The 27,512-nt window shown below is 38.5% G+C and overlaps 1 protein-coding gene across 2 annotated transcripts in view; it reads right to left on the bottom strand.

The window, feature by feature from the left end:
- IGF2R (insulin like growth factor 2 receptor) overlaps window positions 1–27,512 on the bottom strand; it is a 60,103-nt gene that overhangs the window by 10,257 nt on the left and 22,334 nt on the right. For both annotated transcript variants that reach the window (XM_030448672.1, XM_030448673.1), the window contains exons 10-40: window positions 27,354–27,457; window positions 26,824–26,988; window positions 26,386–26,526; window positions 25,906–26,052; window positions 24,925–25,056; window positions 24,390–24,537; window positions 23,264–23,441; window positions 22,586–22,701; window positions 22,002–22,164; window positions 20,315–20,494; window positions 19,388–19,489; window positions 18,567–18,668; window positions 17,778–17,952; window positions 16,280–16,447; window positions 15,578–15,721; window positions 14,399–14,577; window positions 13,972–14,059; window positions 12,442–12,648; window positions 11,957–12,087; window positions 11,211–11,308; window positions 10,307–10,443; window positions 9,516–9,706; window positions 8,747–8,873; window positions 8,243–8,365; window positions 7,012–7,274; window positions 4,904–5,113; window positions 4,033–4,182; window positions 2,790–2,951; window positions 2,086–2,293; window positions 1,542–1,688; window positions 679–913 (exon numbers count right to left, since the gene is read on the bottom strand). In XM_030448672.1, the coding sequence (XP_030304532.1) occupies window positions 679–913; window positions 1,542–1,688; window positions 2,086–2,293; window positions 2,790–2,951; window positions 4,033–4,182; window positions 4,904–5,113; window positions 7,012–7,274; window positions 8,243–8,365; window positions 8,747–8,873; window positions 9,516–9,706; window positions 10,307–10,443; window positions 11,211–11,308; window positions 11,957–12,087; window positions 12,442–12,648; window positions 13,972–14,059; window positions 14,399–14,577; window positions 15,578–15,721; window positions 16,280–16,447; window positions 17,778–17,952; window positions 18,567–18,668; window positions 19,388–19,489; window positions 20,315–20,494; window positions 22,002–22,164; window positions 22,586–22,701; window positions 23,264–23,441; window positions 24,390–24,537; window positions 24,925–25,056; window positions 25,906–26,052; window positions 26,386–26,526; window positions 26,824–26,988; window positions 27,354–27,457 (4,821 nt within the window). The remainder of the gene's footprint in view (window positions 1–678; window positions 914–1,541; window positions 1,689–2,085; window positions 2,294–2,789; window positions 2,952–4,032; window positions 4,183–4,903; window positions 5,114–7,011; window positions 7,275–8,242; window positions 8,366–8,746; window positions 8,874–9,515; window positions 9,707–10,306; window positions 10,444–11,210; window positions 11,309–11,956; window positions 12,088–12,441; window positions 12,649–13,971; window positions 14,060–14,398; window positions 14,578–15,577; window positions 15,722–16,279; window positions 16,448–17,777; window positions 17,953–18,566; window positions 18,669–19,387; window positions 19,490–20,314; window positions 20,495–22,001; window positions 22,165–22,585; window positions 22,702–23,263; window positions 23,442–24,389; window positions 24,538–24,924; window positions 25,057–25,905; window positions 26,053–26,385; window positions 26,527–26,823; window positions 26,989–27,353; window positions 27,458–27,512) is intronic.

The following is a 27,512-nucleotide window of genomic DNA, read 5'->3' as shown; positions in this document are numbered from 1 at the left end:
ACTATAAATGTTAGAGCACTATTCTAAAGTCAGCGTCTCTTCAGAGCTATGCCAGATAAGTTTTATTAGAACAGAGGAACTAGCAGCAAGGCAGTGAATGAAATGTTTTTTACCCCACAATATACCATAAGTTCAGATTTATATGTTCTCATCCTTACCAGCTCATTTCTATTTGATAACTGGAAGGAGGGGGGGTGGGACTGGAGAGGTCGATGACTTCTGTCATTCATATTTTACTCTCAAGTTGCTACTTAGAGAATGGGGAGGGAAAGCCCCTAATACTTTAGACAAAAAGTTACAGACTTAAGTCAAAAGACAGCAACTAAGTCATTAAAATATTTGTTCAACAGGATTAAGAATATAAAATTGCAGTTAGACTACAAAATTAAAGACAGTACTTTAAATTGAAACCCTTTAAGTTTTTCAATTAGACTTATCCTTTAAAGAGTTACCAGCAGATGGAAGACGTGAGGATAAAGACAGTTACTATTCTTCCTCTTCAGGTAAAACATGTTCCTTTCTGGGTTTTTTTTTTTACTACAAACAGTGTTAAGCATCCACAGTTTAAATACACAGTCAGCAATTTAAACAGGATCTGAACAGGGACCAAACAGAAATACTATGCCACATTACAACTTCATACTGTGTAGCAATCTGCTGGAGTTACTCATTACTCACGAGATCCCATTGTGGGAAAAGATCCATGATCCCGTCAGGGAAGAGAGCATTCTCAGGTCATAAGTTCTGTGTTTCTGGATAAATTTGCACTCCATCTTCTTGGGAGGGCAAACAACCTGAGTCTTCCATTCGAATGTCACAGCACAGCCAAGGGTTTCACTCAGAAGGTATGGTCTCCCAACACCAGCATTTTCATCACAAGTGAAGATAATAGTAGATTCCCTTCTTGCAGTAGCTGTAAGAGGAAAGACCATGTAAAAAAAAAAAAAACACCAAAAAACCAAAACAAACAAAAACCCCAAAAACAAACAAACAAAAAAAAGAAAAAGAAAAAAAGAAGAAAACCCCACCCCCAAAAAAACAAAAAAAACCCCAAAACATGCCAAAACAAACAAAAAAACAAAAAAAAAACCCAACCAAAAAACACCCCCAAACTTTGTTAGTCTTTGAGCCATGTATGAATTCGAGTGTAGCAATTTCGTGGTGTCAACAAAAATTTTAATCAGGTATTGTTTCAGATAGCAGAGAGGCACAAATGCTTTACTTAGCAATTTTATTTGCAGGGTTACCTTTCATGCTTTTTAGAAAGCAGTGTTCTTCCAAAACAACTTGTGTCTCTCAAAGCAGAGTCAACAATCACGACTTAAACACACATGATGTAAAAGCATGAACTTTTAATTTCAATAGTACTTTGCTCACTCAATTAAATAAACGTCAGGCTTGTCCCACAGATTCCTTACCTTTCCCACTCTATCACTTTACTTATACTGTACTGCACCAGAAGTCTTTTGCCCAGCCTGATAATGTCTCTAACTCCCTATGTTAACTCAGATCCTTGCAGACAAAGTATAGCAAGTTCTTACCGTGACCACAAAATCCCCACTTTCCATCTCCCTGATAGTTTTCAGTTGTAGCACACCACGGCCTATTCCTTTCTTCTGCAATACATTCCTCATAGGTCCTCCCTTTGTACTTGAAGGGGAACACACAAAGCTCTCCCTTTTCAGTCACTGAGAAGGAAAGGTACATCCTCTTAATAACATGCAGTAGAATAGCAGGCATAAGCATAGTCAGGACCCTATCCAATGCCTGTACACTTCTATACTGAAGAAAAGCTATAGACAGACAACAGGAACACTGAAACATTGAGTCTAAACACAATTTGAAACCTAGGGTGTAGTGTACAGTTAGTTACTGTCATGCCTAGAGAAAAGCTGCACTGTCTTCCAGGAGATACATGTTGACATTGGGTATTAGTGCAGTCCATCTGATTTAATGAAACTACATCTTTCTAGTAATGTATGTAAAATCAATGTTGCTTCCATCCTATCACAACATAACATCATATTCTAAAGGTAAAAAAAAAGAGATAGGCTTACATAAAGAATGGGTCTCCTTCAATCTCACCTGTAGGGCATCGATCACCTCCTGTATATCTCAAGATGACCGTTTCATCCTGGTGGCTATAGTCCATTTTCATTTCCTTTACGTTTCCAAAAGATGATGCACCAGTTCTAGATGTCAGACATACTGCCCCATCTTTGCATTTTCCCTGGGGCAAGTCTGCTACTTTACTGCAAACACCAACATGGTAACTGTTGGATCCAGAAAACACCTGCATGGACATCCAGAACAAGGCTACTTCAGTGCCTACAGTCAACACTAAAAAAAAGCCATCTGAATGCTTTATAAACATGCAGTACTTGCATAATGCAGGAGGAAAATAAGGTAACTCGTTTTGCAAGTCTGGTCTTCCTTAATATGAAAAACTGCAGATAAAATACACCTGGAGGACCAAGTATGTTCAGCAGACTTATTTTCATGTTTAAGATTCTGCCACATACGACAATTTCTCCTTCCACTCCCCATCAATATATCCATGAACTTAGCTCTCAAAATATTTTCAATCTAATGCTCTAATGTTATTCCCTGTCAGAGGCCAAATACATATCAACACTGACCACAGCAGCAGCACATGTTTCAGTCTCTTCTTACATTCCAAGATGCTTAAAAGAAAGCCCTGTTTCAGTTTTAAAACGTTGATAGCAATGGGCAATTTAAAAATAAAAATAATAATAAAATCACATTAAAAGCATATCAGAAGGCATTACCTCAAATGTTCCTCCAGAAAGGCTAGTCAGGTTAAAAGTATAGTGTAGCTGTTCATCAGTCACAGAGCAGCCTAAAGTTTTCACTTTATCAGGACACACAAGTGGAGTCTCCCACTCAAACACAAAACTGCAGTCTATCTTTCTTATCATCTTTGGCTTTCCCTGTAACCAAAGAACACAGTCAGATATGCCAGGTTTAAATTTTTGCTGTGTTTGCTGTTCTTTCTGTGTTTTTCCCATCTCCAACAGTTATTACTCAGGTTAGACTGTAATGGCAGTAGGATAAACACTATGCTTTCATATTGCAATCAGAACCAAGTAAGCTACAAGTGAAGTACCTTCTAACTCCAGAACACAATCAAAGCAGTAACTGAAGGACACAAGCTTTCTTATTAATTAGGATCAAGATACTGATGTTCAGCTCAGTTGCAAGCAGTAACACACTTTTTGTTGCTGAAAGAGCTGCATTTCTTCGTGGTAGAGAACATAAGGGAAGTTGACCCAGCTAAGCATTTGAAAGAATGCTGTTTCCTTTGGCATACTTTAAAATATTAAAATATAGCCTGTGTAGTATCCAGAGCTTCCCAGAGTTTCAGCTTATGCCCCATGTCTATTAAAACCAGTTCCACTGAGTATCTTTAACAAGCTTTAATTTGTCAAATATCATACTTAAGTGCTTCTCTACAGTTTGTCAAAGCATTAAAAAAGTCAAGAAGTATTAGATTCCTGCCATCATGCAACCTTAACTTAATGTCCAGGTGTCGACACAAAAAACCCCAAGTACCTAAATGCAAATTTTTAAAGCTGTGTATGACTATGGAGAATGTTACAACATAGGGGAAACATTTCACAGTAATAACTTTCCAAACAGTTACACAAGTGCTTCTGTTAGGTTGAGATACATGATCTGGACCCAAACAAGGTGCAAAACAGCATTAATCTGAACACCAGCAATAAGTTATCGCTACGTTACTTCAGTGGAATCTGATCCTTGACACCATCAATACCTTCCACTCTAAAGCCTAAAGTCCATGCTCCTTGTCAAATTTTACCTGGTTCAGAGTATAAATACTAAGTAGTTAAGAACACAAATAGTAAGTATACTTATTGTTGCAACAAGTCTATTCTTATAGGGTAGAAACAAATTTTCCATTTAACTTTAAACAGTTAGCAAAGCTAATGCTGGTTACTACCTGCTCCCCATTGCACTCCAGTATCAAAATAAGTTTAAGAGATTTCTTACCAGACTAGTTCCTTGGCTGCAGTGAAATACAATAAGAGAAGTATAGTTCAATTTGTTGTTTATCTGACAGGGAGTAGTGCTGTTGTAAGTGATGTAAACTTCATTTACTGCCTCATTTAACTTGGGAGGTTCAGTAACACGACCAATATCCTACACAAGCAAAAATATAAATTAAAAGACATATGGGACACACCTAGATTTCAGACCAGCCCAAAGATTCAGGTCCATTCAGAATCATCTGTTTGGCTTACATATGAACACAATTAAAGCACTTCTGAAAACTGCATTCTGCTCTTAAAAAACAGCTGCTATTATTTCAGCTCTAACAAAACACAAGTTGAGCAGCTCAAAACACTATTTGAACAAGCTTGACAAAAGGCAGGGAGGTTCTGTATCTTATAGGTAGATCCTTCTTTGAGTAATTTTGACAGAATACCAACAGATCACTCAGAAATAGTATAGTATTAACAATGGAGTAAGGTCCCTAGACAAATGTGAAAACTCATGGGAAACAGCCTCAGCTTTTTATGCGCATGTTCTACAGCTGGATGTAACCACAAAATGGCAGATTAGGAGGCATCCTGTTTCCCAGTCTCCTGTGCACAAAGCACTTCTCCATAGTAACTTTTCATATTTATCACTGCATGGAATTCTCTGACAACCAAAAAAAAGTGACTGGAGTTCCAGATAGAAAAATACTTTTTTGTAGGGAAAAGTGATAAAAGGAGATTTTGCAGGGTAGATTTTCATTTTGTATTCCACTTCTTTAACCCACTGGCAAGCCTCTTGTTTGAATCAGGTCTCTAGGTGGGGAAACTGCTTAAACTAGCAGGAAAATACATATTTCAGTGATTCCAGGCATAGTACTTACTATTGGTGGTTCATTAACAGGTACCATGCAAACAGCTGCTCCAGGTGGGCAATTGACATCTTTGATAGGATTGAGAGGCTCACAAATGTTGATGTAGAAATCTGGAGAAACATCTGTATCTTCATCCACAAATGCCTCATAATACCCAGTGCGATGGATCAGAGGAGACAGGTCAATAACAGAACTGCCATTCAATACTGAGCACTTCACCTACAAGAAAGTATACTTTATCACTCGTATTCTTTTATTACTTGCTTTGATTTATTGGTATTCATTGGGCCAGAGGTGTGGCTGGACTGAAAAGTTTCTAATTTGATTTAAGTAGAGCAGCATTTTTTATACTTTTTGTTTGCCTACAGATACTAGGCACTCACTACAACCTACATATATAAAACCTCAATCATTAATACTTTCTTATGGAATACAGTTCATAACAAAACAATATTGTCACTATGTCTTCAAACAATCAGTATATCCTCCAAGTTCCTTCCTCTCTCCCATCTCCCACTCATTCCTGGACTATCTCTAATATGCTTGCTTATAACAAAAGTCACTGTATTGAAAGCTGATGGTTTGAGCACACTAGAGCCTATATCATGCTTTCTTAAAGTACATAAGCTTACTGACAGCCTACCTGGAATTTGAGAAGTCAATTCTTGCTTGTTTATTAGGTAAGGAGCAACTAACAAAATTAACATTTAATTTTAGGACAAATCATCACAACTATCTAGTTATCACCACACTGAAATAGGGTCACAGTGGATACACTGAAGAGATCAGAAATGCACAGCCATCGCAGAACAGTTAACAGGGCAGAAAACAATGTTTTTAGGCACTGTTGGTTTGTACTGCAGCATGGTAGACATTACTTAAGAGGAAACCAGAATTATGTGTAGCAGAACTGTTACAAAAGGCAGAGGGGACATGTGGCAGTTCCTGTGAGGGAAAAGAAAACTAGAAAGAGTTTTTTCTAAATGGAAGTGAGACCTGTGGTAGTATTGAGACAGTAATGAGAAGGAAAAATAACTTGTCACAGATAGTGATAGTCACATTAGAAGTAATCAAGACAGCAAGAAGAATGATTAGGCAGATTCACAAAAGGTAATGTTCAAGTGCTAAGATCTGAATTCACCCTGTAGCTCATTTAGCTTCCTGGTCCTACTGCTGGCTTTTACTCTGTGTACCCACAACTGAACTAGCTGCAATTAATTAAAGCAAGAGTAGCTCCAAGTATCATTTGGTATGCTAATTTATCTGCAGTTGAACAAATGATGTTATTACAGAGCAGAGGTAAATCCTAAATTCATGCTATCAAGATTTATCAGTTTTTGTACTGAAAAAACTGATCATACACTTGCTTAGATTCTTGTCACTTTCTCAGAAGAAAGACTATCCCCATGCTGTCCATCCTCAACTCAACATAAGATCTGTTGGTTGTTCTGTTGCAATGGAGGATCTTAACCATCAGTTCCCAAGAAAATGCCCTATGTCTTCCATTTGAGCTGTATACACAAACAAGCAGATAAGCAGGTACCACAAAGGGGTTATTCTGAAGTGTTAGAAGTTTTAACTTGGCTCACTATGCAAACCAGAAGTTTGCCAAGCATTGTTCATCCCTGCCGAAAAAGCCAGTAAGAAAAGTATTTGAGAACTTCTGTAAGAACTTGCATTCTGTACTACATGTTCTATTCAGCCTGGAGAAACCCCAGGGAGACCATACAGCACCTTTCCAGTACCTAAAAGGGGTCTTCAGAAAAGCTGTGAGGGAATTCTTATAAGTAGTAGTGATAAGATGAGGGGGAATGTTTTTTAAACTTAGAGGGTAGACATAGATTCTTTACTGTAAGGGTGGTAAGAAACTGGAACTACCCAGAGAAGTTATGATGTCCCCTCCCTGGAAGTGTTCAAGGCCAGCTTGGATGGGGCTTCGAACAACCTGGTCTAGTGGAAGGTGTCCCTGTCCTTGCAGGGACGTTGGAGGCAGATCATCTTATTTCCAACCCATTCTAAGAGATCTTTCCCTCAAGGAATTTAATGCATAACTATTATGTCTACACCCCACCCTGAAATTTAGTACCCCCAGTGTCTTCTGTAGAAGTAATTCTTACCTCTTCCTCACAAGCTAAGGAAGTATGCCAAGAGAAGTAACTAGTACATGTCTGCACATCAAAAGATAGAAAAACAGGACGGCTGTCATCTCCAACATCAGAATTGCACACAAAGCTAAAATAGCTTTTATGCTTTAGTGCAGGGTCTGCAGGGCAAGGATCTCCATCTTCATAGATGAGCTTTAACACTTGATCTTCATAAGTTAAAGTTTTACTCGGTTTTCCAGCATTAATTGGTTTCGGACCACCAGTGATGCAGACAGCTAAAGTAAAAAAGAAAAATTAACAATATAGATTAAGTCTGATGTACCTGCCTTTCAAAACTGCACATTACAACATGAGTAGTAGGAAACAGCAGGAAAATTTAGATTTTAGTCTCACTTTAACTTTGCTATGAAAGATAGTTTTTTTACACCATTTGGATTTGCCATTAAACTGAGATAAACTGCCCTGACAAAGAGCAAACACTGTCTTTAATATTTTATTAACCAGCAGGATGTACTGCATCTATGCACATTAAAGCAATCACAGTGCAGTGTTTAGTTACCACTTCTCTGAAAACCAAGAGATTAACACAAAATGTCAGACAGATTATATGCAATTTTATTAAGGTGACTCTTAAAAAACAAATCAATCTGGTATTTTCTTTTAACAACACAAAAATAATTTTCAATTCACAAGTGATACTACTTTAGTATTTAAGATGCTTAAATAATATCTCATGTACAGCTTGAATTAACTTCTTCAGATGTTTCAGTAGTATCCAAAACAGAACAGATCACTAGAAAGAGGGTTGGGCAAGGATTTGAAGTGTGGACATAGGGCTGAGTGCAGCTGCATTACAGCAGTACATCACCACAGAGCAATTTTTATGCTCAGCTCACTCTTGATGGAAGCTTGTGACATCTTCCTTTTCACAACAGCCAAGAGGTGCTGTAGAAGCATCTACGCTCCTGCCCTCATGTCCAAAAGAATACTTATCCATTTGGACCTAACTGGATTGGACTGAAAGCAAGCACATATAAGTTCACCAATGGATTTTGATGGGAATACATCGCTCCATTTCCTGAAACACTTTCAGGAAGATTCAGCTACACAGATGGTCTCTGAATTCACTCCTTCCACATTTGCAGTATAACCTGCCCCTCACATTTTACTATGAACTTGAGCATATTTCCTTTAGGTACTCTATAGCTGGTGATTACAGTATCAGAGGAGATAAGATGCTTACCAGCTCCGTTAGCACATGAACTTTTGGCTTCAGCGCAAACGTTCAAGTCAATATTTCTGTTGTGTGAATCAGTGATGGAATAGCCAGACTCTCGCTTTAGAGATGTCAAATCAAAGAGGTGGCCTGGAGGCAAATCAAGGAATAATTCAATCATTTTTTCAGTTTCAAAATCAAGAGATTTCTACCTATTAAAAGCTTTCAGTAACTTAATGTAGTAGGAAGGTCAACCAGCCTCTACTTGCCTGCTAGCTTAGAAATGCAAGGTGTTACTAAACCAAATTAATCCTTAGAGGTAAAACTAGTTTCAGAACTATAAACTACTTATTTTCCAAGGGATATTGCAGCACCTCAAGATATTTCTACCCACCAATATGCTTGTTAGTCACTATCCAAAGGATGCATCACACTGCCCTTTCCTAATGAAGTTCCCTCAACAACACAACTACAGTACTGCTGCTTTCAGTGGCCTCTTCCACATAGCAAATCCTGAGGCCTCCTCCTTACCTGTTGCAGGGTTGGTTACCCGGCAGTCATTTTGCACATTGCTTTTAAGAGGGCATGCAGCAGCAGTGAACCACAGAAAGGTATATTCACAGTCTTCAATGGCTGTTATAAGTTCTGGCTTTGATTCCTAAACATTAAACAGCAAAGAGTGACATTTTCACAGAGTGATACTGTAAGATTTCATGGGGTTAACCCTGTAGTTGAGCTCAATTCAAATGCCAGTCCTAGGACCCAAGAGTCCACTGTGGTTCAATGAACTAACCCAAGGACAAAGTATTTAACTGTGACTATTTCAAATATGTAACTGTACACAATCATTATTTTGAGCAATAAAATTGATGAGAGGAGAGCTAAAGGCAGCCTAACTGGGCAACAGAAAACCCTGAAAGATGAGGACAAGACCTCCCACCAAACAGAAGAGTACTTAATGGCAAGGCATAAGGATGTGCAGGAGTTAAGAACTACAATAGCCAATAGAATTATTTACTACCTGAAACACTTTCAAACATGCAATGCATTAATCTTCAAGACACAAACAATTTGAAGCTTTACAGTTGATAAAATCCATGACAGCCAACCGTACAGAAAAACTCTTAAAACATTCTCAGCATCTAAAGTTGAAGTCCTCCTAAGACATCCTGGTCACAAGACTGACTCCCTTCCAACAACTGACAATTAGCAATAAAAACTGCCCTCCATTCTCCATATACACACAGTAGTACGAGCAGCTCATGAAAGCACAAAATCCTGCCAGAAAGAGCCCACTTACAATTTTGTTTTCATCACACTTAAGACGCAATATTGTTGTTTTCTTGCGAATTTTATCTGGACACTGCTCCCCATTAATATATTTCAGAATAGAAACACCATGTTCCCAGCGGGGACCATAAGCCACTTCCCCAAGACTTGTACATTTTGCACCCTCCATCAAGGAGACCGCAGCATCAGAAGGACAAGAACCTATAGAGGTGAAAAAAAACCTGCATTATTACTTCACATGTTATTAAGGCTTACTTGCCTGGAATAAAACCCCACCACTCTACCTTCATGTATGTCATGGCTGATCTATATTTCTAAGCACTGTCCAACCCTTACTCGTTGGGGTGGGTTTTTTCCCCAAAATCACAAGAAGCAGCAACCACATCACTTCACTGAAGACCACAGAGAAAGTAGTGGCAGCTGGGGAAGTAGACTGCTACACAGAGTGAAAGGCTGTTATTGGGTCCTCCACAGCTCAAAACGTGGGGTCAGAAGTTGTCAGAAAAAATTCCTAACATCTTGTACCAAATTATTATTTAAGTCTGTTAGAAATAGCAGGCTTTGGATTAGCACAGTAGCTAGAATGCTGAGGTTATGAAGAGAAGATAAGGGCTACTAGTTAATCTCATCTGCCAAGCAGGTGGGAATCACATCCACAACCTGCCCTTCCCTCTGCTGTTGCAATTTCATCACTGTCTCTACGTACTTTGCTTTTTAATTTTTCCACTCTGAATAACCAGCAGTCCTGTTCTACTTGCTTCCCCTAGATACAGCAAGATGATATTTTTATTTTGCTCTTACGTGCAGCACCATATGGTACTAAGGGCTTGCAGACATTAATGTAGTATTTCTGCCCAGGAGCAGACAGAGCAATTGCCTCCCAGTTGTCTCTATGCCGTGTCAGAGATGAAAAGTCATAGAAGTCTCCCTTATCATCCCTGTAGGAAAGGCAAAGGATTCAAATTATGAAGAATTTTGAACAAAAAAATTCAGTGATTTCAAATTACAATTCTGATGTTATTACAGTAACTTTTAATTTTTAACCTGATGACTCTAAAGCAGAGTATCATGCTGGAAAAGAAATCTGAACAGAACTTATTGCTCCCTAAAAGACTTCAAAGTCAGTACAGAGAAGTATCACTGCACCAGCAATCCCCACAGCAACAGCCCACATGCACACAAACCCTGGCCAATTGGCCTGGTTTGGGCCAGGATAAAGGTAATTTTCTGTCTTGTAATTTTGCTTTCAGCTAAGTCTCTTGTACGCAGCTTCTGTGTTAAACCATGACACCAATGCAACAGTAACTCTGACTTTTCATTGAAATAATATTTTTCCTGGAGCTTTGCTGTGGAGAAGTTAAACAGACAGTAGCTGTACTCTTTAAAAGTAGCTATAGTTAAATAAACACGTGTAATAGCCTAACATACTCAGAGTTCCACCATCAGTAACTGCATACCCAACAGTTCACTAATTCCCTAGAAGAAGCCCAAATGACATTGGTTTTTCTTCAGTGACATTGGTTTTAGAAAGTACAAATTGCAGAAGTTACTTAAAATGCATTGTATTGGCATTGACTGCCACATTAGGTGGTTACTGACCAAGACAAAATACCACAGTTAAACTGGCAGTATTGCACTGAGTTGCAGTAAAAGTATACTTGTTTCTGTCATGCAGCTCCACTTTAATTTGGTGGAAACAACTTACTTGTAGGAACACTCAATGGATTTAACAGGTGGGCAAGCATACTGAGTATGCCATTCAAACATGTAGGTGCAATCTGGAGTTTCCTTCAAAAATACAGGCTGAAAAAACATAATACAAAAGGAATTTAGTTTCTCATTTAGATGCACTGATTCTACCAAAATGTCTCAAGTCTTGCTTCAAGAAGATCCAGAAACCTGTATTTACATATTCTCTTAGAGCCAAATTATGCCTCTGACCAGCTGAAAGCATGGCTTTACCCAAACCCAAGTTTACCCACATGCACACACATGCCCCATTAGGAGCTTTTGCCTCCTCCATGAAATAAGGGGAAGAGCAAAATTGAAGCTAGGCACCACTGTTTGACAACAGGAAGGAAAGCAAAAACACAAAGAAAAGAAAAGCAAGCAATCAGCTTATTTGGTCTGGCCATGTAATACCTGCTTTCCTACAGATTCATCCTACTAACTTTTCTTTCTTACAAAAAACAGGTGTTACTTCTGAGAGAACATCCTTTCTCAACATCTCCAAGGCTTTAATAATGGCAGACACCCCTTAAAAAAACCCATGAAATTCAAACCATTCCTCATCTTTTATTAACACACAGGAACATTCAGTCTTCTATCTAACCTGTAAATGATTAGGCAACCCTGGAAGGAAGGTAGTTCTTGCTCTTCACCTTACCCTTCCATACATTAAGAAGGCAACTCTGTAAGATAGTATGTACATAAGCACATTTTGAAACTAACCTCAGATGTAGTCTTGTCACAATAGAATAATATGGCAGTTGATCGTTCATATATTTTATGACATCTTTCTCCACTGGTGTAATTAATCATTATTAAACCATTTCTGAAAGTCAGTTTTTCTGTAAGCAAGCCTAGAAGCAAGGAGTTGAGAAAAGTAAACAGTTAATCCAGGAAATATACAACTGCAGTAATGCCTTTGGCAACCCATTACATAGACAACAATAACACATATGATTTACTGACAAAAAGATCTCAACCATCCTCTAAAACTTGACCTTGTTATTGAATGAGTACTATTCCAGTGCAATAGGGTTGAGCTAATTGTTTCTAATTGTGTGCCAACAGGACTATATACATAGCATCTTTGCACATGAAGCAGTAGGGTGCTTTATCCCATAATATGTTTAGGATAAAAAAAAAAAGGCTCCTCTTGTACCCCACAGTAATCCTCCCATTCTCCGAGTTCCTTCAATCCAGTGCTATACCTGCTACTTTTCTGAAAGTAGTGTCCATCTTCTTTACTTGACACGATGACACAGAATGAGCCTCTGATTTGCAAGTTTCTGTTATTTCTCCACAAACTCTGAAGTAGTAGTCATACTCATCTGTACTCACTTTTATGTCTTTATTGGAAAGTGGCTTCAGATTATAAACATGACCATACCTTGGATCTTTCACTTGGCAATTCTCTCCTGCAAAGAGAAGTTAATGTAAAATACAATTTAATAACTGTGAGTCATGCCAAATACACTTAATACAATTAAGGCTTACTGACACAAATAAGGCCACAAAAATAAGTAGATGACACATTAGGGCAGTGATGATAAAGAACCATTTTAGTCCAGCTAAACAACACATTTCATGAAGCCACCACTACCTAGAACTATGAGATCAAGTGGCAAACAGAACGTTTCTTTTACCATTGCCACTAAATCAAGATGCACAAGTCATACTGTAGTTCAAAAACTACCTCAAAGTGGCCTCACAGGTTCTTTCTCCAGCCATGCTGAAGGTTAAGTATCGAATCAGAGACACTAAGTCCAGCATTTGCTTAATTATGTGGAAAGAAGGGTAAGGTCACCAGGCTGAAGCAAAAGTTGTCCTATATTTCTGTCTTGTGTCTTCTTTTAACAGCTGTGAAGTTTGCCAAGTTAGGAAATAAATGATCATAGGAAATGTTAGCTACAGATTAAGGGTCTACCAAGATGTATACAGAAACAGTCTGTTTGCATCAGTCTAATCAGCTTATGTATATTAGTAACTTCAATGTCCATTAAGTCCCCCCTTTTGAAGCTTAAAAAATCAGATTGTATCACAGGATTATCACATTCCCCTTCATCAAACAAGCTGCTACCAAGTTAAAGACATCCCATCAGCTTCCCTCCATTCAAAATCAGGTCTTGTCACCTGCATCTTGCACTATTAAGGTGTGCTGCAGAGCAGCAGCTTGTAAACATTTCTCTCATGCCACATGACATCACTGACAGCTTCAATAATGTCTAGGGCTGTTGCAGCAGAACCTTCCAGATGTTTTAAGGCATTATCTATAAGTTGCAAAACAAAGCCTGAAGTGAAGATACCTGCACACTCAACTTCCCATCTAAAAGCCAACCAAGTATCATAACTGGAATCTATGATTCTTTGTTGCATGTCCTGGAATCAGCTACAAACTGGTAATTTCCCCACTGGTCTCTCCCCCATTGTCTAGCAATGGTCAAGTGGACTGTGTTCAGTGAGGGACAGAGAATTACTTGCCAGGCACAGGATCAACTGCATTGTCACAAAACTTGATGCTTAAAATTTACAATACAGCATATTACTTATCCTCTCTCTCTAGATAGGCAAGTACATTTGCCTGTGACCTTAAATTACAAAATGTAATCTTTTACAAAAAGACTGACAGGGCAAGAAACAAACATAGCTTCACTATGTATCTGCTCCTTGTATAGATTTTGTTTGAAACCCCTAGGATTCTATGATTCTATGAAATTTAAAGCTCAAATAACCACACTTACCTTCTGCTTTGTGAACAGGACAGGCTGCCAAAGTTCTCCAAACAAATACAAACTCACAATCACCCTCTTGCTCCAACACTGGTGACCCCTAAAGAAAGGAGCCAAATGAAGGAGATTTACTAAAAATTACATTGCAATTCTGAAAATGTACATGCTTAAGCCTTTCTTATTGCAGTTGCACCATCTAAGATGTCTACTATTAAATATGAGTACTCATTTTTAGCCTGGTGGCTGTCAGGATTCCATGATAGAGTTCTCAGTTGTGTTCAAGCTCTGAAAAGCAGCTGTAAGAGACAGGGAAAAGCCTGTACACAAGATACTACTTTTTAGAACCAATCTCTCCATTTCAAGAGGAACACTGTCTGTTTTGTTATAGAAAGACAAAGCTCTAACATATGTGCCAATAACAATTGGCACAGAAAATTACCATTGTTTGATCACACTGGAAGATTATACGTGTAGAATAACGCTGGTGATTTTTGCATGTGTCACCATTCAAGTAGATAATGCTTAACGACCCATCAGTAGCAGCCTGTGGGTTTATCTGAATGACTCCAAGGTTCTTGCTTCCATCAGTGGATTTCAGACAAGATCCTATGGCACCACCTACAGGAAAAAGATAAGAACTGCGTTTTAGTTCAAAGCTTTGACAACTCTAGTTATCTCAATCATAAAATAACATAATGGAGCAGCATTAAGAGCTTTGACCATTAAAGCAGACTGTCTCAAACTCCTGAAGCAGAACACAACAGGCATGGTTTCATAAATACAGGTAGAGACATTGTGTGCCTAAAGACTTTGAGAAATAGAAAAAGTTACTGACTTCCATTCACTGAAATAATTTAAATTGCTCTAACTTCTCTGGTCCCACAGATTGATAGAAGACTACAGCAACAGGTTAAATATATCAAAGGGGCTAGAACTATAATTAGACATAGCATAAGCTTTTCTTTCTGGCCTCATTCAGTTAGAAGGCTTCAACAAAATTTAAGTTCCATTTCCTCACCTTTTTTTTTTTTTAATATACTGGTAAATATTGTCCTCATTTCATTTTTCCCAAATGCATTCCCACACATCTCAATGCAAGAGTCCTGATGAGCATTAAGACTGCTCTTAGTTTGAGAAAGTCTGTTTTTATTATACCCTTGACATACATTACACTGGTGTAAGCTGTTGCGAGACGAACCTTTCTGTAGGGATCAATGCCTCAAGGTCTAATTAGGTGTAGCAGTTTAGACTTGTGAGTTGTGCTCTAAGTCTATCACTCACATAGTGGAACTAGCAAGATCGGACCATGGCTCGATGAGCTACCAGCCTCTCTTGTGACTAGCCCAAGAGTGAGCTAGTCGGTGGGTGTGAGCCTCACCTTTTATTGGCCCCCTGGTCTTGCACCCTAACTGGGCACAGGTGGATTTGATACCAGCTCACACCCACTTCTCGGTAATCAGAGGCATTTGATTGCTTTGTTCCACTACAGTAAGCAACTTGGATAACTGACCTGGCAGGATTCAAGAAATCCTACTGAAATAACCAGGGGCATCATATCCTGCTTATAAAGTCTGGCATCAGAAGTCACAAGTTAAGAAATGCTTGCCACTTGGCTTACCAGGGCACCCAGGCACATAGGGCAAAGGCTTGCAGACATTCAAGAAAAACGTTCGCTTCTTTCCTTCCTTTGAAGTGTCTATAGCAACCCAGGGCTCACTATCTTTGCTCAAGTCACTTAAGTCATACTCATTGCCAGCAGCATCTGAAAGAGATGTGGTACACACAGGAAGCTGAAAGACAACCCACTAGATACTTGCAGCTACACTTGGTTTGAAATTATACAAGTTTTACTGATGAATACACATAATTCAAGTAATTTTCAGAATCACATTAGATAGCCACTGAGAGAAGGCATTATTGTGATTAAAAAGTGTCACTACATGTAGAACACACATGGAACACAGACTTCCCTTGACAGTTACATCACACAAGTATCCACTCCACAATTCACAGGTGCATTTTTCCAGAGGCCAATACTAAATTAACTCATTTTCTTCATAGTTGGGCTGAAGTAGCATCCTATCATAAGAAAAAGGTTTTCAAAGTAATTATCAGCTCTCGTGCATACCACTGTTGCACATAGCTTCTTACTTGTCTTAATGTTAAGACTGCTTCAAAACAGTTTATACCTCCTCAGCCTCTCCAGAACTTCTGTGAAGACTTCAAGTCTTAAAAATGTCTCCAAAACAGGTATTCTTAAAGCTCAAAAGTTTGCTGTTCATCCTTCCAACATTTGTTGGACCAAATTCCAGGTGCTTACCTGTCACCTGGCAGTCTACAGGAGCAGGAGGACAAGCCAGAGCTGTGTGAAACTCAAAAAAAGTATCATGGATGTTCAGCACACTGTTTATCTCTTCACGCACAAACTTAAGCTCTCCAGGATATGAATCATTACACATGAAAGTCACAGTGAATGTGTCTGATGTTCCTGTAAAACAAACAATTAATTGCTGCTGATTCACTTGAGAATATTTGAATTCAATAATTAGCTCAAGCTAACACCTTAAAATTTTTAAGGGTTTCTTCTTACTAACTGCTTCAGGGAAAACTCTACCCAATTGCTGTTTGGAGTGTTTTTAACTGTAAATACACAAGATTTCTTTAGAGACTTGGGCTAAATTGCCTAGCAGCCACACCTGTCTCTCCAAATGGAAGATGAGAATGCCATGACACAGTTCAAGAGCGTGATCACCTTCACTGAACTGTGCTTTCTGGGTCTTAGACATGATGTAGTTGAAGAAACAGAAAATCTATAAAACATCTTGTCAGCTGTAACAGCAAGCTCTAAATTACATCACACACAGCAAAGTTCTGGATTTGGGGTTTTGCTTGTTCGTAAGAAGCTAAGTGTAGGAACTGCAAAACAAATAACACTGATACTATTTAGGCAGCATGTGTTAAGTTCTGTTTAGTCCTCCTTTTACAACATAGAAGAAATGGTAGAATTAAAGAGGGGGGAGTTGTATTTGTCATCAGTGTATCATACTGTCATCAGTTCTCAAAGAAAAATACATGAACTCAAACACTTGTTTCCTGTTGTATATTAGGTACATAAACATTATGACTGAAAAAATAAAGAGATCACACCACAGCAATTTGTACAGAGCATAAATATGCAGAAGCATCTGAGGCTCCTGAAGCCAAAATCCTGTTTTCCTAAAATCCCTTCTGTTGTTCATGTGTCATATGCCTTTTATCAAAACTCAAGTTTCAGTACAGTTGGAGAGCACGTAAAAGCCAAAAGCTAGATAAAAATTTTTCATTAGTCTTAGTTCTGAACTGAGAAATTCATGAAGTGGGTATACATGAAGTACTAGACCATTTATTCAAGCAATTCTATCTAAGCAAGCATAAACTTACTGATTCAGATATGAAATTACTTTGGAGATCATTATTCATTAAACTGAAGCTTAAAGAGTAGATTTCACTTAGAAAAAGAGTTTGTTTTGCTGATTTCCCAATTTAACTATCCATTTGTCCATCTGAGGGGCAATATCTTTCATGTTCCCAGCAAGGAAAAAAATCCTGTACTGTATTTGCTGCCTTTCCAGGCATCTTGTGTATTACATGCACGTGTATTACTGAAAACTGAGCAATTACCACTCTGCATTATTTGATTTCTTCCTAAAATTTTCACATGAAGCAGCTTGTTTAAGTGATTAACACCAAGCTCAGTAGGTTTTAGTACAAAGAAAGGAATGAACATAAAGTTCATACACTATCAGCATCCATCTCCACTGCATATTTCCTGAACTCACCTGATGGCACATGACGAGGACCTCTGTACGTCAGAGTGAGAAACCCTTCACCAGACAGATACAGGGTTTTGTCCAGTCCCACAAGCCTCGTTGATGTCAGATTTTCTGCTTCACATCCAGCAGCTGCTTTGCCATCAATTTCACCACAGTCTGGCATGGGTCCACAAATGTTTAGCTAGAAGTTTTGAAAAGATGTGGGTGTACACAGTATTAAGTGCACCAGAAAAATTAGAGACACACATCCGTTTCTGTATCAATAAAACTCACTTGTCAAGAATTATTTCAAATAGCATGAAATGTCTGTCATTTCTTCAGTCTTCAATTTACAAGGTCCACAAATCCTCCCCACTACAAGTACAGGATGTGGGGTAGTAAGTATATTCATAGACAAAAAAAAACCTATGGTAGTACTTGTGGGCAGTGTAGGAGTACTGATACATGCAGATTGCACTAAGAACACTGATAAATACACATTAAATCTACTTCTTGGCTTACACTGCCCATTTCTTCAGCATTAGCAGAAAAACTGCTACTATACAACAGCCTCCATAACTGCAAAACTATGCACAGCCACAAAAGCATGACTATTTTATGTTTGCTACGAACCATAAGTTCCACGCTCTTAAGACCATCTGAGATGAATCAACTAATCTTCTGTTCCTCCCCTTAGGCACAGTACTTTCCTGCCAATTCAAACTCGACAAGAGGACTGAGTCACTTGCTCACTAAGCAAGACTAGAAAAATGCAGAGCATCCAGAAGCAACATATCGTCCAGTCAGAACCCTTACCAAGAAGTTCTTCCCAATCCCAGAAGTCATATAGCCTTTTTCAGAAGCTAATGGCTGCAGATTGAAAAGGAACCCGGTGTTTGGATCTCGCACAGAGCAAGACTGAAAAAAAAGAAATTACAACATCATCATTTTCTCCCTGTGCATTTCTTCTGTGCAAGTTTTACTTCTATCTTGTTTAAAGATCCAAAGTAGTGACATATATATTTCTACCTTATGTACCTATTAGAAACTTAATTTGACAACCAGAATACAGCTCTGCCAGTAGCAACACTCCATTCAACTTTTTTTCACAGCTGTCCCTTGATATCAATCTATCAAAGTTCAATTTAATAGATCACATTTACTGAGTTTACTAAGAGCAGAGAAGTTTTAACTGAGACTTGTTTTCAAGCTACTCTATTTCTGTTGAGGCCTGTAAAGTAAAAGCACCTGAGCATCTCAGTGTAAAAAGAAAAAAAACCCCACAAAACCAAAAAAATCCCCTCATTTGATGATCCGTAAACAATCAAGGACAATGTTTGTATCAATGTATACCCTTGCATATAAACTCAGTTTTACTAAAAACCTTGGAAAGGAATGAAATATTTAGAGTCACAGCAAGTTGTCTTGAGAGAGAGAGCTTGAATAATTTGGTCAAAAGTTACACATATCAGGAACACTTCAAGAATAAAATAAAATACCACAAGATTCCATCACAATCAACTTTAGACTTTACTGTAGTTAATTTTCTCCAAGAGTCTCAAACACAGAACAACCAGGAGTGAGAAAAAAATGAGCACACTAAGACTATGAATGCAATTATTTCCCCCCCTTCTCACCTGAGAATCATCTTTTGTTTCCTTGATCGGACAAGCAGCCTCAGTTTCCCATAAGAATGTGGCCACACATTCCTGAATGGCTATGAACCTCGGGCTGCTATTCTGGAAACAGATTGTAAAGAGAACACCAAAATAAGAGTAATGACCAACATCTTCTCTTATTTGAGACTCTACTTTATGAGGAACTGTTAGGTTCTTCTAAGACTTCACTACAAATGCACAGAATTCCCATTCCACTGCCCTCTCCTTTATTTATTTTGAATGTTACTACTGCAAACTTTGTCTAGCTAAACACTTAGTATGTCATTAAGCTGTATCAAATAACTCAATCTAACATCCAAATATTCAGATTAAATTCAATACTGAATTGAACACATGTATCCAAACCTGCCTTGGTCTAAGCATTGAAGAGTTTTGGGGTATAATGCATAGTCCACTGTAACAAAAAATGTAAAATAAAAAAAAAAAAAATATCAATCAACAGAAAACTGTTAGCTGAGCTAACAAGGTAACAGGAGTATTAATTATATATGCTTCATTTCAGTGCTCTGAGGCAAAATGAAAGCAGTTTCTAACTGCTCAAAATTACGTATTTTCACCATACCTTTTGGATTGAAGATCATGTAAGTGAGGGGAGTAATACCTCCTTGCTCTTAAGTCCCTGTGCATTTTGCATGCTAATTAGACTAGCTGAAATATCTATGTTAGTTCTTAAGTAGATCTTGCTTATAATAAAATACTCAGTCTGAGACACACACTTGTCTAGCATCTAAGTCAGATTTGTTTCTACACCTTTATTTTAAGGCCTCAGGAAGTCTCCCTTCTCATTAATCTGCTATACACAATACATCTTCATGTAGCTTAATGTTATATGACAAAAAAACCTACTATGATGAATCAACAACTGAAAGATCAGCTTGTCCTTACAAGAGTGCCCTTAGAGCAGACGAAGTGGATGGTGGTTGTGTAAGTAGTTTTCTTTCCATCAGCATCAATGCACACAGAGCCATCTGCATAGGTTAGAAAAACGTGTCCAGGTCTTTCAACTACTAGTTCTTTGCTGGCAACACCAAGATTACTAATAGATGTGACTTCAGAGTAAGAGCCCTAGAAATGAAAGAAAAACATGTCAGCAATTCTAAAGTCAAACGGCAGAGTAATGGATAGTCAAAAAGAAGGAAATACTTGCCCACAATTATCTTGTGTACCACAGGTTATCTTGAGAGTTTTGAAGATAACAAAGGCATAGAGATCTCCTTAACATTTCTCCCCCATTCTGTACTGAATTTCACATATTTAGCACACAAGCTCCACAAGCAGGTGTGGTTCAGTTTTTTGTGGTTTTATGTTTAGTATGATAAGAGCCCAGAAGTGCCTCACAACAGCCATCCTCATCTTACCAACTGCACAGCTTTGGAATTTAGGAAAACCTACATCTCATGTGCAGTAAGTAGGATTAAATTTGTACAGCTCTTTAAAAGACAGTATGTGGAAGGCTCCAGGCAGTATTAGAATTGACCTTAGGGATCTGCCATGCTCAGCAAAGCCTAAGCACTAGCAGAAACTGAGCATTATAACAACACTAGGTGCTACTAACAAGGTCCAAATTAATCTTCACTTCTGGAAGGTAACCACTGTAACCTATTTTTAAGAAACAATTTTAAGTTAGCAACAGCAAAAAACAGTAGAATATACTTCCAAAGCAGCTCTATCCACAGAACACATAACGTTTCCTTTTTCTTCCCCCCCCCCCCCCCCATCTTTTTTTTAAGAACTCTGCATTTAGGTTGGCCCTATGCAATTAATTTTTACTCCAGTGTCTTTAGCAATGAAGTAATGATGCCCTAATGTGCCTTCACATGTAAAGCAAGTAGCTTTAAACAATAAGGACTAATGCAGGCACAGGGAACTTATAAGATCTATCTCAAGTGATATGATGGTGATGCACGGATTTGGTCATTCAGGCATGGAAAGAGTTTTACAGAATGAATTAGGTTGGTGAATTCAACTTTCCCTACAGCTTCAAGTAGCACTGAAGCCAGGACTTTGCCAAAGTGTCCATTCAGTGTCCTGTCAGCATGAACAGTCCCATGATAAATTGTTACACTTCAGGGAAAAACAGAAGTAGCATCTCATAATCCACTTGGTTTGGGGTTTTTTCTGTTTCTTTTGCTTGGCAATTTCTGTCTAATCTAATCTTCAAAGCCAAGAGCTCAGAGGGGGGTGACAAATCTTCACACCCATTTCTTCCATGGTTCTGTCTAAACCAAGGCAAAAGTAAGACAGGATATCCAGAAAAGCAGCCTGTTCCTAAAGCAATGCTAGTACTCTGAGACCACAGTGGTTTAGACAAAGATGCAGTTTTTCTGTCCCTGCAACACAGGACAAAAAAAATCATGTCTAATATGATGTTGGCATACTACTAAAGCTTTGGTCTTTGAAGAGGCAAACAGGAGGTCTACCACTTGCAGTGGTTATGTCAACATTACACATACACAGAATACCACTGAATTTTGCACAGAAAACCCAGAATTCACGTGCTTATCTCGCACACCCCTTAATCTCACTCACCTGGCAAATCAGCAAAACTTTCTGGGATAAAAGGCCTACTTACATGATCATACTGATATTCCATCTGGCAGACAGATGCTTGCCGGTCACACCCTGGTACAGCAATCAGTGGTCGGCAGATGTTGATATAGTATTTCTTGCGCTCACTGGGATTCGAATTATCCAGGGCATACCAGTTTTTACCTCTCTTCTCAGATTTTGCTAAACTGAAGAAAAGAGAAAGTTCTACACTAAGAACACACCATTCTTCATAGATTCTCTCTAGCTTTCTCTGTCAGTCGCAAGACACAGAGCAATCACAAGGCATGTCAGAATAATTTTTCCTCCTCATTTTTAAGTGTTATAATTAGAAAAAATATTCATAGCAAATAAAGGACAGTTGACACAGTAGTAAGTTTTTATTAAGCAAAACCATCCCAAAAAGACAACCTTTATCTTAGGAGGCAAGACAATATCCTAGAGGGAAATACTGTCTTCATTTCAAGTTATGTGCAGATTAACCTTCTAGCTCTGTCTACACAGGAAGTACACCAAGTTCACTACAAGTACTAAGAACTACAAGTTCACCCAGTACTAAGCCAGAACACTGAACTACCAACAGTCACGTTGCAGGTGCTACTTTCCTACCTTGACAAGTCATACTGCTCCATGGTGTTGCGATCAGTCACAACACATTCCAGGGGCATTTCAGGACAAGCATATGCAGTGTACCACCTGAAGTTGTACGTATATTCATCTTCTACCTAAAAAACAGAAGAATAGGTCAGTAAGGCTTTCCACACAGAATCCTTTCTGACTCACAGTTACTTCTTTATATATTAAGCTTGTTATTTTCCCTTATACCCTCTCAGATGGATTTCTGTAGGTCTGTTTTGTTGTAGATCTTGATATCAAAAATACTCTTACCAAAAAATAAAAGAACCAGAGCACTAGGGCAATGTAGTGGCTGTCTGCTGCATTAACAGGACACACAATTCTACCACTTGCTACTTCTCAAACAGTTTCGGGTTTTTTCAGATAGAAGTAAGATGATCAAAAGCACCAATAATTACGTGGCCCCAAGACTACAGAAAAGTGAAATCAGAACCTGGATCCAGGTGAGGAGCTTATTTTTCAGTGGTCAAGACAAACTTTATGGCTGCAACAAGAGGCAGATATATAACTATTGAAGAGAATAGAGAAATAACTATTTTGTTTAGTCTGCTTTGTAGATGCTGTGTATTTCCATCCATGAATCTCTGCCTAGTAAAAATTGTCAGGATGTTGGGATAGAGATCCTTCCCTTTTTTACACAGAACTTCTTACCTGATATTCAGGTTGACCTATTCCAGCCTGACGATCACACAGGAAAGTTATAAGGGTAGACCGCTGTGTTTTTTTCTCATTATTGTATGCTGTACCATTTTTGTAGGTCAACTGAATCAGACCATCATAATATGATAGTTTAGAGCTGGGCAGTCCAAGACTCCAAAAGCGATCCTTACTAAAAAGGAAAAGTGGGGTTTGAGACTGAACAGAACACAAGATTAATTCTCTCTTTAAGAGAAGTCTTAAAAGTAGTAAGCACACAAGTAATTTTATAGAGGACACCATAATAAGACAAGTATTAAGCAAGGCTGGCTATACCCAAGTGAGAAAGAATGAGTAAAAGGCTGCCAAAGGAAACTTAAAACATCAACAGGTATCCTAGGGCAAGAAAGGTGTACCTTGCTTAGATACCTAGAAAACTTTGTTACTCCCCTAGAGAAGGGATCATTAATAATAGCAATTCCCCATTCTCTCCAGAGTAGAATTCAAACTGCAGGCACCACAATGCTAGGCTCAAAGAGGCTCCATGCAAATATATGTACAGTGAAGACCTAGCACTCACTCAGGGAAGAAAACTGCCTTCACACATGCTTAACTTGGGACTAGCGCTGGTTCAAGGGGTGTTTCTTTACTCAGAACACTGTCTCTATCAGACCTAGCCAGACCACCTTCCCCTACAGAACATTTAGAGTGTCTGCAGTGAACACCCTTGGGCTGGAAAGTAACTCCGAAGAAGCCAACTCAAGTACACCTGCACATGTTTGCACTGGACCACATCTCTGGCAACAAGCTGACCTGGACCCTGAATCCAAATTGTGGGTTGGGTTATGTAACAGCTTCAGTCAGCAGTTAATCAATAGTTTATAGTCCCTATCTGAAATGTAAGGGAAACCAATGGACACATTCAATCTCAAAAATTATTTTAAGCAGGATTACGTGTGTGTGCACTCTGCCTGAGTGCGTAGTTACTGAACTACCAAGTAGTATTTTACATGCAAATTACCTGAAACTATCACAGGCAGTGCAGTAATTATCTCACATGCAAATCATTCACTGCTACACACAGACAACAAATCATGCAACAAGAGATCATCTATTACAGACAACAGAACCAGTTACTCACTTTTGTGTTACTTGGCACGCTGCTGATTTTGTGTGACACAGCTCCTCCGGCACACTGCCACAGATGTTTATATAAAATAAGTATTCTGTAGTATTAACTATATAGTGCCCATTTTTCTTGGCCAGAGGTGATAAATCGAAAGAGAAGCCTAATTAGGAAGGAACAAACTTTATCAGTTTAACCTTTTCGAGTCATCTCACCAGTTTTGATTCTCCCAGTCACACAGCTAGTTCACTTCCCCCCCTGTAAGTCTCCTTCCATGTAACTATTGTTCCAGAAACAACCTGGACATAACAGAAGCATGTTTTCTTACACAAAGATATTTACTATAGTAAAATGCACAACTATTTTCCTTTATTCCTAGTATTATAAAAATATTAAACATGAGCTCTCATGCTTGAAATGGCTGTGCTCAATTTTTGTAGGTGCTTAGACTTAAGCTGGAACAGCAGAGGTCTTGCACAACAAAAGGACTCAGTATTGTGACAAGTTCTATCCCTCATGACCTTTCAATTTGCCAAACATATATACATACCTGCCTGAGGATCAGAGACTTGACAGTTATCCCCTTCAGTTTTAGACAGGACACATGCAGCAGCAGTATACCAATCAAATTCATAAGAACATTCACGCTCAGACATCAAGATTGGAGCACTTTCTAGATCACCTGGTGTCACAAGAGTAATGTGTTACACAGTCATGCTGCCAAAAGGAACTATGAATTTAAGCCTAGGAACACTTAACTCCTCCCCACCATCAGACCAAGATTAACTGTTAAAAAAATACCTGTCCTCTGAAAAGGACTAATAGAACCAAAAATTCCTTTCACATACTCCTTGCATCCTCCTCCCAAGAATAAAAGTTAAGACCAGAGGTGAAGAGATGCACTGCTCAGTCTGTTCCTGAGTACTATCACACTCTTCAAAAAAAATGTTTGCTTTGATACACCAACGTGATCCTAACAGCTAGCACACTAGGAAGATACAGCTTCCTCAGACTGAGGTAGAGGAATATAGGTTTCCTTTTTCTCTAGGAGATGCTTAAACTAGTGGGTTATTTTATGGACATGAAAACAAAAAAATTGTTGTTCCATAAACTACAAGCATGTTAGACATGAAACATACTTATTGGGAAAGAAGGTTAAAGCACCTGATTCCTGTTCAGAATTAGTCTTTCATATCAAAGCCATGTAGGGACAGAAAGTGATTTTTATAGCTTCCAGGTATCTGTGGAGCTATGAACATATGTTTAAATGCTTAAACATACTTTCCTCATGTTTGTGAGACACTTAATTCACAAGACTTTCTCAACAGTCTTTGTAGAGTACTTGTGTGAACAGAGCTAAATGCCTGCAATTACATTGCTATAATCCTAGTAAACAAAGCACAGCACTTCATCTGCTGCATGGAAAGAAATAAAAGGCAAAAGCATATGCTAATATTTAGCATTCATGCTTGGGCATATTAAATGACCTCCAGTTTTTAGCTTGATCAGAAAACAGCATGGATATTCTCACCTGGTCTGCACACTAGAGTGATGATAGTCCTGATTTTTTTATTATCATCACAGCTGTCTCCATTTGAATAGATAAGTTGAATATTTTCACCAACCTTCTTAGGAGGAGATACAAATGTTCCAAGATTCTTACTCTTGTTCTGGTTATCTGTCAAGACAGAAATGCATCACTTTTGTTTCCTTTGAAAGAAGTGAAGTTTACACTATTAAAGGAATATTAACTAACCAAATGGAAAGTCTTAAGAAAGCATGATTAGCAGTTTGCTTTTAACCTCACCAAAACCATGCTACGAAGCCTGAGGAAGAGTATAATACCATTATTTACTTAGAAAGTGATACTTGCATCAGCTTTTCTAGGGTCTTTGGGAGCACAAGAACTCCTAACTTCTGTTTCCTCAAAAAACTGAAGGCACTCAGAGCAGCCAGCTTCATTTGCAGCAGTAGCACCAAGCCTTCCAAAGGCTTAAAAAAAGAGACTCACCTACAGAGCAAATAGCAGCAGTATCTGGGCAACTGGAAGCTCCTCCTCTTTTCATCACTTTGTGGCAGACATTGATGTAATAGTGCTTCCTCCCTTCCTCTGAAAAGCTACTGTCCACAGCTTCCCAGTTCTGGGCTGACTCTGAAATAGAGTGGGTTGTTAAGGAAAAGCCATCTGGCTTAATTTTTCTAGCCTCATCATGTCAAAACAGGTTTTGATAAAAATTAAAAAAAAATAAAGATCCACATTTAAAACCACCTAAGACTACAGCAATCAAGACATGCACAGATAGGGCTACCTTCATGAAGAAGTCAACCCTTCTGGAATGAAAGAGTGAATGCCAGTACCCCAGAAATTAAGAAAAGCAAAAGAATTGTACTAGAGATGGCATGCAAACTCAAGAACAAAGTAATTCAAATCCAGTTTTCATTGCCATACCTGAGCTGCGGATGAGAGGTGATAAGTCATAGTGTTTTCTCTTATCAGTAACTCTGCAAAGGAGATCTTCCTTCTCCTTAACACATGCATATTTTGTATCCCAAGTAAAAAAATAAGTGCAGTCCACTTCACCAGTAAACACAGGAGTTCCTCTACCATCATTACCTTAACATCAGAGATGGGTAAATGGGTGTTAGGCTTCCAGTGGGGAGGGGAGGAAAAGCAAGGAGACTTGAGGACAAACAATGAGCAAGAAAGAAAAATTCTTTTGCTGTACAGGACTTGCAATTGTGCTTTGGGTTTTTTGGGTTTTTTACTGTTGGCTGTAAAATACCTTAATATTCTTGATCATCCGTGGAAATTTAGAATATAACTGCTACTACACATCATAAAACCATCCTGCCAGCTATAAAAATTAGCAAACAAGTGCTTACTCAAACAATATTTATAGCATTCCTTAGAACATAAGGTCTGCTAACAAGTACAGAAGTCAAACTCTGTGCAGAGTCATCACAGCTTGTTAAACTCACCTGCTGTTTCATTGCACTCAAAGTTTATGACAGTCATTCTCTGAAAGCCAGAACTACATGCATCCCCATTCGGATAAATTAAAGTGAGGTCTCCATCAGAATACCTGTGGAAAAAAGTAAATTTTAGGTAGAAACAAGGTCAGACACAATCACATAATG

This window comes from Calypte anna, chromosome 3, assembly GCF_003957555.1.
Source record: "Calypte anna isolate BGI_N300 chromosome 3, bCalAnn1_v1.p, whole genome shotgun sequence".
In the NCBI taxonomy this organism is placed as follows: domain Eukaryota; kingdom Metazoa; phylum Chordata; class Aves; order Apodiformes; family Trochilidae; genus Calypte; species Calypte anna.
Note: the sequence above shows the minus strand (reverse complement) of the source record. Positions and strands in the feature narration are given on the sequence as shown.